The 10,236-nt window shown below is 20.3% G+C and overlaps 4 protein-coding genes across 4 annotated transcripts; 3 read left to right on the top strand and 1 right to left on the bottom strand.

The window, feature by feature from the left end:
* Positions 1-1,771: 1,771 nt before the first annotated feature.
* On the bottom strand, positions 1,772-5,344 carry LOC409517 (digestive cysteine proteinase 1). The gene is made up of 12 exons (XM_006562537.3): positions 5,094-5,344; positions 4,478-4,526; positions 4,241-4,393; positions 3,995-4,167; positions 3,786-3,890; positions 3,541-3,700; positions 3,252-3,444; positions 2,922-3,139; positions 2,723-2,823; positions 2,513-2,644; positions 2,089-2,278; positions 1,772-2,013 (listed from the first exon to the last, which is right to left on the bottom strand). The coding sequence occupies exons 2-12, from the start codon at positions 4,515-4,517 to the stop codon at positions 1,829-1,831; spliced, it is 1,650 nt and encodes a 549-aa protein (XP_006562600.2). The 5' UTR covers positions 4,518-4,526; positions 5,094-5,344; the 3' UTR covers positions 1,772-1,828.
* Positions 5,345-6,253: 909 nt separating this feature from the next.
* Positions 6,254-6,899, top strand: LOC107965891 (electron transfer flavoprotein regulatory factor 1). Its single transcript, XM_016917628.2, has 2 exons — positions 6,254-6,462; positions 6,630-6,899. Exons 1-2 carry the CDS (start codon positions 6,424-6,426, stop codon positions 6,837-6,839), a joined length of 249 nt encoding a protein of 82 aa, XP_016773117.2. The 5' UTR covers positions 6,254-6,423; the 3' UTR covers positions 6,840-6,899.
* Positions 6,900-7,085: 186 nt separating this feature from the next.
* On the top strand, positions 7,086-8,128 carry LOC552743 (trafficking protein particle complex subunit 2-like protein). Its single transcript, XM_625118.6, has 5 exons — positions 7,086-7,271; positions 7,398-7,570; positions 7,641-7,728; positions 7,808-7,887; positions 7,970-8,128. Exons 1-5 carry the CDS (start codon positions 7,239-7,241, stop codon positions 8,019-8,021), a joined length of 426 nt encoding a protein of 141 aa, XP_625121.3. The 5' UTR covers positions 7,086-7,238; the 3' UTR covers positions 8,022-8,128.
* Positions 8,129-8,532: 404 nt separating this feature from the next.
* Positions 8,533-10,175, top strand: LOC551383 (protein MAK16 homolog A). The gene is made up of 7 exons (XM_623778.6): positions 8,533-8,705; positions 8,766-8,812; positions 8,879-9,022; positions 9,103-9,415; positions 9,498-9,758; positions 9,857-9,934; positions 10,008-10,175. The coding sequence occupies exons 1-7, from the start codon at positions 8,691-8,693 to the stop codon at positions 10,140-10,142; spliced, it is 993 nt and encodes a 330-aa protein (XP_623781.3). The 5' UTR covers positions 8,533-8,690; the 3' UTR covers positions 10,143-10,175.
* The last annotated feature ends 61 nt before the right edge of the window (positions 10,176-10,236 follow it).

Genomic DNA, 10,236 nt, shown 5'->3' with positions numbered 1-10,236 from the left:
AAAAGTATAGTCATTGTTTTATTAGTTTCATTATATAAGAATATTTGACTGAAATATTGTGCATCTTTAACATTTATTTCTTCACATATATTACATATAATAAGAGTACTTGTTTCAATCTATTTCGAATTATCTTTAATCAGAAATAGCATATATACATCGCGTGTAAAATTTTACTATCATTAAAGTTTTTAATTTTATGATAATATTAAAGATAGTTAAGTAATATTTTTAAAGTATATAAAATTATATTGTATACTTGCAATCTTGATTCATAAAAAGGAGAGATATGATTTGAACCAAAGTTAATGCCATTAAATAATTATAAAATTTATTTTTCTCTCCTTTTTTTTTTTTTTTATATATATATATATATATCTTATATATTAATTAAGAACACATTTGTGAAAGAAAAGAAAAAACACAAAAATATTTTGCATATATGAGTTTAAAAAATTTTTTTTTGTGTATTAATTTATGATACAATATTGTGTCAACTATTTTTTTTTTTATCAAATATATAATAATAGTGCCGTTATATGAAGATTATCTATCGCTTCATAATATAATAATTGAAAATTTCCTCTTAAAAATTATAATATCGTGTAAAATATGATTTAATCGACCGAATAGCACAAAATTGCACAAGTTATAAAGAATTAAAAACATAACGAAAACTTTTTAATTTGTAATATGCAATATAAATTTTTGATTGAAAATGATGTATTAGATTTAAAACACAAGAAGATGAAGATTATATTAAATAATGGAATTCATTAAAAATTAACTTTTTTAAAAATATATTTTGATCACAAATGTTTCATCTTTTAAATGTATTATTTATGTTTTGAAAAATTAATTTTCTTAAGTAAATGTATTGTTATGTTAAATCGATAATGTATTACACTGATCAATTATGATAAATCTAAATGAAATCTAAATAGATTGATAAAAGAAAAGATATAATATTATCATGTAAAAGTTTTCATATGATCGAAAAATTAATTAAATTATATTTTTATTTTTTAAACATTTTCAATTTGATTTATGTAATAATTCTTTCAATTGTATCTTAAAAAATATTCAATTCTATATTATATTGAACGCACAGTAATGTAATTCTTTTAATATATATCTATATAATTTTATAACAATTTAAAAAATTGTATTATGCAAACTGTGCCTATTGAAATTACATATATTTTTGTAAGTAATTGTTATTATAATTCCGGCATCAGGCTTTCCAACACATAAGCAATAGTTTAATTGACATCATAGAATTATCTGTGTTATAATTTTATCTACTTTTTGTAGTATTTTTCAAATGAGAACATGACATTGTTTAATTATGTAGCTCTTTATGTTCTTTTATGCTTTTTATAACAAGTAAATAACATTACTTTGCGAATTAACAAATTGCAATTGTACGCAATTTATATTTATATTGTATAGAATTCTAATCCAAAATTTATGGTATTTTTACATCATTTATTATTGAACCATTTTAGTAATAGAAACAAAGAAAATAAAAATTATAAAACCGCTTTTAAATACTAAAAATTTTCAATAAAAATCATTTTGTTTATGTTTAAATAATATTAATTTACATACATATAAACTTTTTAAAATTTCATATTATTCAAATAACATATAGTTTGAACAATTTATTTTTTTACATTTATAGCATACATTTATATTTCTAAATAATTATAAAATATCAATTTTTCATACTTAAAAAAAAAAAAATATATAAACCTGTGATTTTAAGAAATTTTTTTTTTCATATACTTTTATATTAAAAACATAAAAATAATATTGCTTATTTTTTTTACATGGTAACATATGTTGGAGTTGTTAATACACCACAATTATTTTTTTCTTGAGACATAAGAATATATCCGTCGTTACCCCAGTAATTTGACCATGAATTTTTGATCAACCAATAATCTTTTCCATTTATTTTACCATAGCCGACAGCTAAAACTGCATGATCTAGCGATTCTTCTGTATTACCTATAAGCAAGATATTTTTTTATATTTTATTATTTTTGATAAAGTATCTATTTAGAAAATGTTATATTTACTTACCACAAGTTGGTTCATAATATATACCATGAGAATAAAATGAAAATGTTTTATGGGATGCATCGATTGCAACTGAAATTGGACCATGTTTTGCAATAGCAATTTTTAAAGCATTTGCATCGCCTGATGTTACATTTACATAACCAGTAATTTTTGCTATCGTTGAAATATTATTTACGTGACAATAACCATCCTAAACAGATAAATAATCAAAAATAATTTTTAAAATTTTTTAATTAAGATAATTTATTAATTAAGATAAATTATTAAATTTTTAATTAAGATTTTATTAAAATAGATAAGAAATATAGATCATCGTTATAGATAAGAAATATATCGTTAAGATAATGAAAAATTTATTTCTCTTTAATTATATATGTTTATGTCGATGTTATCTGTAAAATGGTTGTATCTAAAATTTATTTACTTGTCCAAGATAGCCACCATATTCGTCTTCTGTAGGCAAACCTCCATGCTTCATAATCCATTGATATGATCTGAAATCTTCACCACCATCACAGCCATTGTTTCCAAAACCCCATGAACAATCAATAAGTGCCTTTAATCATGGAATATTATAATAAAATATTTTTTTATTTATAATATTTATATTTAATTATATTTTAACTTTTTTTACCTGTTGAGACAAACGCACTAATTTACCGTACTTCATGAAATACGCGCCTTCAACTGCACCAGTTGTGCCAAAACTCCAACAAGATCCACAAACAGATTGATCTATTTAATTGAAAAAATTTTTATTGGTTTGAAACATTGAATAATTTTTTTAATTAAAATATCTTATATAATTTTTTTTAAAAAAACAAAATACAAACCTTTAACAGGAGTAACAGCACCATAGAGCCTCCAATCTAAGTTATCTGGGATACTTGCTATTTCTTGTTCAACATTATAAGGAAAAAGTTGTCCTCCATTGTAACCTTTACTATATTGTTTGCCACGTAAAGCTTTTAATTCTAACTCAGTATGATCTACCAAATGATTAACATTTAATTGATAGCCTTTATTAGCTCGATTAATTGAATGTATAAATCTACAAATATTTTAAATTAGTTACATAATTTATGTAATGACATATATATATATATATATATATATATATATATATATATATATATATATATATAAACAAACACAATATTTACCTTAAATTTTGTCTAAATATTTCTTTACGCATCAATTGATCTGTATGATTATTATATTTTTTGTTATGAGTTTTTTTAAAATCTTCAAATGCCTCATTTACATGTGTATCATAATTATGAACAAATTCACGCATAGGATTAAATGTATATATATGTTTGTCTCCAGGTCCAGGAAAACCAATACATGTCATATCTATAGTATATATTATAGTATATTATAGTATATATTTCATAATTAAAATATATTTAAATGAAATTTATAGTAACAAATGAAAAGAATTTTAGTTACTTGTTATAATTTCAAATACTTCTGAGTTAGGTACATCAGATGAGTACCAATCATAATCTAAGTAGTAATGATCATAATGAGAACCCAAAAGACTATTAAATCCTCTCATTTCATATCTCACAGGAATTGGTTCTTTAAAATTAGGTAAATGTGGAGATTTCTGTAATTAATTTTAAAATTAGATATTCAATTAATAAAAATAAATGATAAAAATATATAAAGATAAAAAGATATAATTACTTTACCTTATATCTTATCCAAAGAGTATACTTATTTATTTTTTCATCAATCTGTTGTTCTAATCTCCATTTTTCACATAATAATCCATTAACTATTTCTGTTCCAATACACTAAATAAAATTCAATTTTATAGTACTAATTAAATTTAAATATATATTAAATATAAATATATAAAAAATTAAATATATATAAGAGAAAATGAAAAATATTTTACCTGCATATTAGTTGTATCTGGTATAATAACTTGAGGTTGTATTTTTATTTCTTTAGTTCCATTTACTTCAAGACATGTTTCTTCATTGGTAACAGATTCTGTGGTAATTGGAGCAATTTTTACACTTTTCCCATATTCTCCTTTATGAGATAATTGAAAAGTCTTCACCATTCCTAATTGAACCATATTTAATCAACTTTATTACTTAAAAAAATATCTATTCATATTAATATATATTTAAATTACCTCCGTAATAATCAATTCTACTAGATCCACGTGCGCCATCATACCATGCATAAAATGGTTCACGGATTTCTGCATATGGAATATATAAAGTTCCTTTTACTGTATAAGTGTTGCTAAATGTTGGGGATTCTATAGCCACAATATAAGACACTCCTGATAAAAATAATGATTATTTATATTTTCTAATATAATTTTATAATAGAAATTAAACAAAAAAATTTTAAATCATTATCTTACCTAGCAATAATAATATAAAAGTATTTGTAAAAATATACATTTTTATTTTCTGTAAAAAAATAAAAATATTATTAATTAGATATTTGATATTTTGCAATTTTACTAACATTATGATTTATATTAGATACTATTGATTAAATTACTATTAATAATAAAACAATTTAATTTAGTTAGGAACTATTATGAAAAAAAATTTATCAAATGATCACTTCTTATGTTAAAATAATTTTTACAAATTTTATAAAATATTTTATAAAATATTTTTTAATATTATTAATTATAATTTTTAAAAATATTTAAAAAATATTTAAAAATAACTTGAATAATTGAAACATATAATTTAAAAAATAAATATATAAAATTTCTAATTATAGAATTAAAAACAATCGTTTTATAAATTCTGAAAAATATTTTATATTTTTATAAATATTTAAAATGTTTCTTTAATAAAATAAAAAAAATCCATTTTTATAAATTCAAGAGTTTTAATTAAATTAATTACAGATTAAATTAATTATAGTTATATTAAATTAACTATTAGATTTAATTAAATAAGAAAATAAATATCTTAAAAAAAAGAAACCAATTAGAAAATGTATAGATCAATTCTACTTACAGTAGTGATTTTCACAATAAATTCTCTAAATATATTAACTCAATTAAAATATTGAATGGTTTTGAAGAAATTTGTTTAACGGTTAAAAAACTTTTAAGTATAATTTTTCCAAAATATTATGATCATCTCAGAGTGTCGAATTTAAACACACACACACTTTAATGAAATCTCAGTGACTCAGTTCTCTTCACTGTCGAACTTTATATACGTTCGTAAACTGATAAGAATATTGCCATTAAATGAGATGTAGTTTGTTTTCTGATTTTTAAATATATTTTCTACAGTAAGTAGTACTTATTACTCGCTCAATATGTATATATATATATATATATGATGTATATATATATATATATATATATATATATATATATATAATAACTCTTCATTTAAATTATTTAATTATTTAAAATTAAATATTGATTATTATTTTGTAATAATCTTCATACATATATTTCATAAAAAATTTTGTAATTAAATTGTTTGTAATTAATAATTTATTTCATTTTGAATATATCATTGGATTTTATTATAAAATCTCTTACTTTGAATTTCCATTTGGTTATAAACAATAAGTGATTTAACTTGAGAAAATTATTTTTCATATAAATTTTGAAGTATATTTTGTAATAAAAACTAATAAAATATAAAACTATATTTATAGATGTAATTAAAATTTATCACATATACATAAATGATATTTTATTTTTTTTTTTTAAATAAAAAAAAAATATAAAATGTTTTAGAAATATTAAGAAAATTTAAAAAATAGTTGTGAATATAAAATTGACATTTACACTTATTATTATCTTTAAATTACCTTTAGAATGAGTTAGTTTATATTATTTGAAATTAAAAATATGAATAATTAATTTTATGACATGAAATGTATCTCAGTTAAAAAAAATTATTTTTTAATAAGTTTATAAAAAAATAAATTTTGAATTTGTGATTATAATTATATAATACTACGACTGCGCAATACATCGCGGCAACATATAATTTTTCTAAGTTTGTTAAATCTTTTAATTAATAACGATTTTCTTGTTAGTTTTGTTTTCTTATATAAGCCAAAGTTTATTTTGTTAACGTATAACTATACACATAAAGCATTGATTAAAGAGAGAGAATATATTTTTTAGATAAGTAAAGTTATATATATGTATATCTGCATGTGTAACAACAATATTATTTTTAGTAAAAAAATTTGTGGTTTATGTTAATATTATAATATCTATATATAAAATATTAATATTATGTACATATATGTTACTATAATAACTACATAAAACAATTGATTGATTGATAAAATATTTAAATATAATTGTATTCGATGTCTCAACGTACAAAAGTCATCAACTTATACAAGACGGTATAAAATATGTATTTCAATTTGATTTTTATTATTAAAAAATGAAATATATTCTTTTAAAACAAAATAATAATCATAAATATATAATAAATAACAAAAAGTATAATATTTAGATATATCTTTTATTATTATATACATAATAATATTTATATCAATGATTATTTTAGCTTTTGTATATGGGTCGAGATTATCCAAGAGGTTATGAATTTTTCAGAAAAAATGTAAGAAAAGTTTTTGAAAAAAATAAAGAAGAACGTGATCCTGAAAAAATTGATAAAATGTTGGCACATGGTGATTTTGTTATTAAAGAACTAGAAGCTTTATATATGTTACGCAAGTATAGGACATTAAAGAAAAGATATTATGAAAAACCCTAATATATTATATTTATACTATTATATTTGAGCATAAAATAAAAATAAAAAATTTATTCAAAACTTTATTTTTCAATTAATTTCATTGTTTTTATTTTAGAAAATTAAATAGAAATTTTTATTTTATCTAAAAATATAAAATCTCTTAATGATTTTATTAAGATCATGTAATATTTCATAGTATATTGTATAATTAATAATTTCATTAATAAATATATATTTTTATAATTAAATCTTAGTATTATTATTGTTAGATATGACACTATAACCTATATGTTATGAAGTTTAAACATTATTTATGTGTAAAATAATTCTCAAATATTGCAGTTTTTAATTTGTGTATTAAACATTTTTACATTTTGTTACGGATAATAATGTTTTAAGTTTATAAGACTTATAAATATGGCAGTTTGTGTAGCTGTAATTGGAAAAGATGTAATTATATAGTTTTTCACCTTTTGAGGTTATAGTGAACGAAAAGCTAAATAATAATAATTAATAAATGATATAATTAATAATACATATATTGTAATGTAAAATATATTTCAAACTTATTTACAGAATTCTCCTAAATATATTAGATGTATAGATGAATCATCAGCATTGCAATTTCATTGCAAAGTTCATACATCAATTGATATTATAGAGGAAAAATTAAACGTAGGAAATAAAACTACTATTGATATACGAGATCTATATTTAGGCTTATTATATGCTACAGAAGAATATAAAATGTACATATAATATATTGTAATTTAAAAATGAATTATATTTTATGCAAAATATTTCACTTTTCAATTGCAGATATGGTTATGTTACAAATACAAAAATCAAATTTATTATTGTATTACATTCATCAAATATATCTCTGAGAGATAATGATGTAAAAGTGGTAAGTTTTTTTTCAATTATTTAATATTAAATTTATGATAATGATTTATATTTTATTTATAAAAATTTATATTTTACAGATTTTTAAGAAATTACATGCAGCTTATTCTAATGCTGTATGTAATCCATTTTACATTCCAGGTGATCAACTTAATTCCAAGTAAGTTTATGCAACTTGCTATTGTTTTGACATATTTTGATAATAGTAAAATGATAATAAAAATATATTAAAATTTTTTCAGATCTTTTGATCTAGCAGTAATGGAGATAATGGGTATTATATCACCTTTTTAATTAATTATATTTAAATTTAATATATTGTGTATATATTACAAATAGATATAATTAAATTACATAAAAATTATAACAAAACTATATTTATTTTATTTTTTTTTAAATATATTATAATTTAAAAAAAAAATTAAGAAAATATATTTAAATGACATCTTGTATTTTACGATTACATATCAAAAATAAATATATATAAATATATAAATAATGAGAAAAAAACAGAGATAGGGAATCAATGCAATTTTTAGAGTGCCATAAAAAATAAGAAAGAACAACAAATCCAGAATAGAAGAATAGAAATAACAAGAATTAGCTGTCAACATCAACTCTTGAATATTGTATCTTCAGAAAAATATTTTTGAAATATTTATTCAAAAGATGGCGTTAATAATCAATTCTATCTCTATCCTTTTTTTATTATTTGTTTTCTTTGTGTTTTCCTTTCTTTCCTCTATCTTTGTGTTTCATTTTGGTTCTAGAGATAGCACTGATTTCCGAATTTTTATTCTCTCATAATTTTTTCTAAATTTTTTTTTTCTAAGATTTTATCAATTTACCGCTAGATGGCACAGTGTTCCATTTAATTTGCAGATTCAATATAACCTATAATGTTGAAAAATCTTTAAAACACGTGTATGTTTTTTAGATAATATTTATAAAATATAAAACAAAATGCAACACGACGATGTGAGTATATTATTTATATTTATATTAAATATTGGTATTTTATGTAATAACTTGTTTTAGGTTGTATGGAGTGTTATTAATAAGTCTTTTTGTTCTTTCAAAGTAAAGTACGTATAAATTGGAAAATACAAAAATAATTTTTCATAATTTAAAGTTATATTTCATTTTTGTAGTACTAAAACACAGAAGTTTTGTCGCAACGAATATAATCTTACGGGATTATGCAGTAGAGCATCATGTCCTCTTGCAAATAGTCAATATGCAACAATTAGGGAAGAAAATGGTATAATTTATTTATATATGAGAACAGCAGAAAGGTAAGAAGTTATTATCTAATATAAGAAATTAAATTTTCTAAAAATTATGTAATAAACTATAACATATACATTTTTTTCAGAGTACATTTTCCAAAAAATGCTTGGGAGAAGGTAAAGCTATCTAGGAATTTTGAAAAAGCAATACATCAAATTAATGAAAACTTGCTCTATTGGCCTGGTTTTATAAAAGCAAAATGTAAACAAAGATTTGTGAAAATTACACAATATCTCATACGTATGAGAAAAATAAGATTAAGAAGGCAAAAACAAATTATACCAATTCAAAGGAAAATTGAAAGAAGAGAAAGACGTAGGGAAGAAAAAGCTCTTATAGCTGCAAGATTAGAAAAATCAATAGAAAAACAATTAATGGAGAGATTAAAACAAGGCATGGTAAATATTTTTTTTTATTATAATTATTTATATAAGTATTTTTCAAGTGAATTTAAGAAATTTATATAATTTTTTTTTTCAGTATAATGATATTTACAATTTTCCACAAAAAGTATTTGATAAAGCTGTAGAAGCTGTAGAAGTTGAAGGTGAAAGTGAAGCTGAAAATGAAGAAGAAGAAGAAGAAGAAGAAAAAGAACTACAAATTGAGAGAGAGGTAGAATTACAATTGGAAGCAGATGAAAGAGAAAGAGAAAGAGAAACAAATGAACCTCATTTTGTAGAAGCAGAAACTGATGAAGAAGATGATGACAATGATTTTAACATTGAAGAAGTATCTATGGTGATTTATGTTTTTCATATATATTTTCTTAAATATAAATTATAATTTTTTGTATTCTATTAATGCATATATATGTATATTAATTGATTTATTAACAGGATGAGGATAGTGATTCAGGACATAAAGAAGAAATCGAATTGTCTGACAATTTTATATCTGACACAAGCGATATTGAAGTAATTAATATATAATTTATATTTATTCTTATTTATAATTTCAATTCTTTCTAAAATTATTGTTTTATTACAGGATACAGTATCTATATTAGATAAAAAAGCAAAGAAATCAATTATCAAGAAAGCAAAATTACAAAAGAAAACCCGTCCAAAAGTCGAAATTGAATATGAAATGGAGGAAGAGCCGCGTGAAAGAATTCGAATATAATAGACCTTTAATTAGGATAATTGTAATTATATTTTTAATAAAATTACAAATTATTTTACAATTTTTAAGTTCTTCCCTTTTTTAATTTTTTCTT

This window comes from Apis mellifera, linkage group LG1 (assembly GCF_003254395.2).
Source record: "Apis mellifera strain DH4 linkage group LG1, Amel_HAv3.1, whole genome shotgun sequence".
Classification (NCBI taxonomy): domain Eukaryota; kingdom Metazoa; phylum Arthropoda; class Insecta; order Hymenoptera; family Apidae; genus Apis; species Apis mellifera.
This window is presented reverse-complemented; position numbering and strand designations above follow the sequence as displayed.

Bases quoted from the DNA above. Each gene is read 5' to 3' on its own strand.
- LOC551383 (XM_623778.6), top strand. The intron at 8,813-8,878 runs GTACGTATAAAT...TCATTTTTGTAG, and splicing joins TTTTGTTCTTTCAAAGTAAA to TACTAAAACACAGAAGTTTT. The intron at 9,935-10,007 runs GTAATTAATATA...GTTTTATTACAG, and splicing joins CTGACACAAGCGATATTGAA to GATACAGTATCTATATTAGA.
- LOC409517 (XM_006562537.3), bottom strand. From the start codon at position 4,517: ATGTATATTTTTACAAATACTTTTATATTATTATTGCTAG. The intron at 3,445-3,540 runs GTAACTAAAATT...TATATACTATAG, and splicing joins AGTATTTGAAATTATAACAA to ATATGACATGTATTGGTTTT. The intron at 2,014-2,088 runs GTAAGTAAATAT...TCTTGCTTATAG, and splicing joins ATATTATGAACCAACTTGTG to GTAATACAGAAGAATCGCTA.
- LOC107965891 (XM_016917628.2), top strand. From the start codon at position 6,424: ATGTCTCAACGTACAAAAGTCATCAACTTATACAAGACG. The intron at 6,463-6,629 runs GTATAAAATATG...TGATTATTTTAG, and splicing joins TCATCAACTTATACAAGACG to CTTTTGTATATGGGTCGAGA.
- LOC552743 (XM_625118.6), top strand. From the start codon at position 7,239: ATGGCAGTTTGTGTAGCTGTAATTGGAAAAGAT. The intron at 7,272-7,397 runs GTAATTATATAG...ACTTATTTACAG, and splicing joins TAGCTGTAATTGGAAAAGAT to AATTCTCCTAAATATATTAG. The intron at 7,729-7,807 runs GTAAGTTTTTTT...TATATTTTACAG, and splicing joins GAGATAATGATGTAAAAGTG to ATTTTTAAGAAATTACATGC.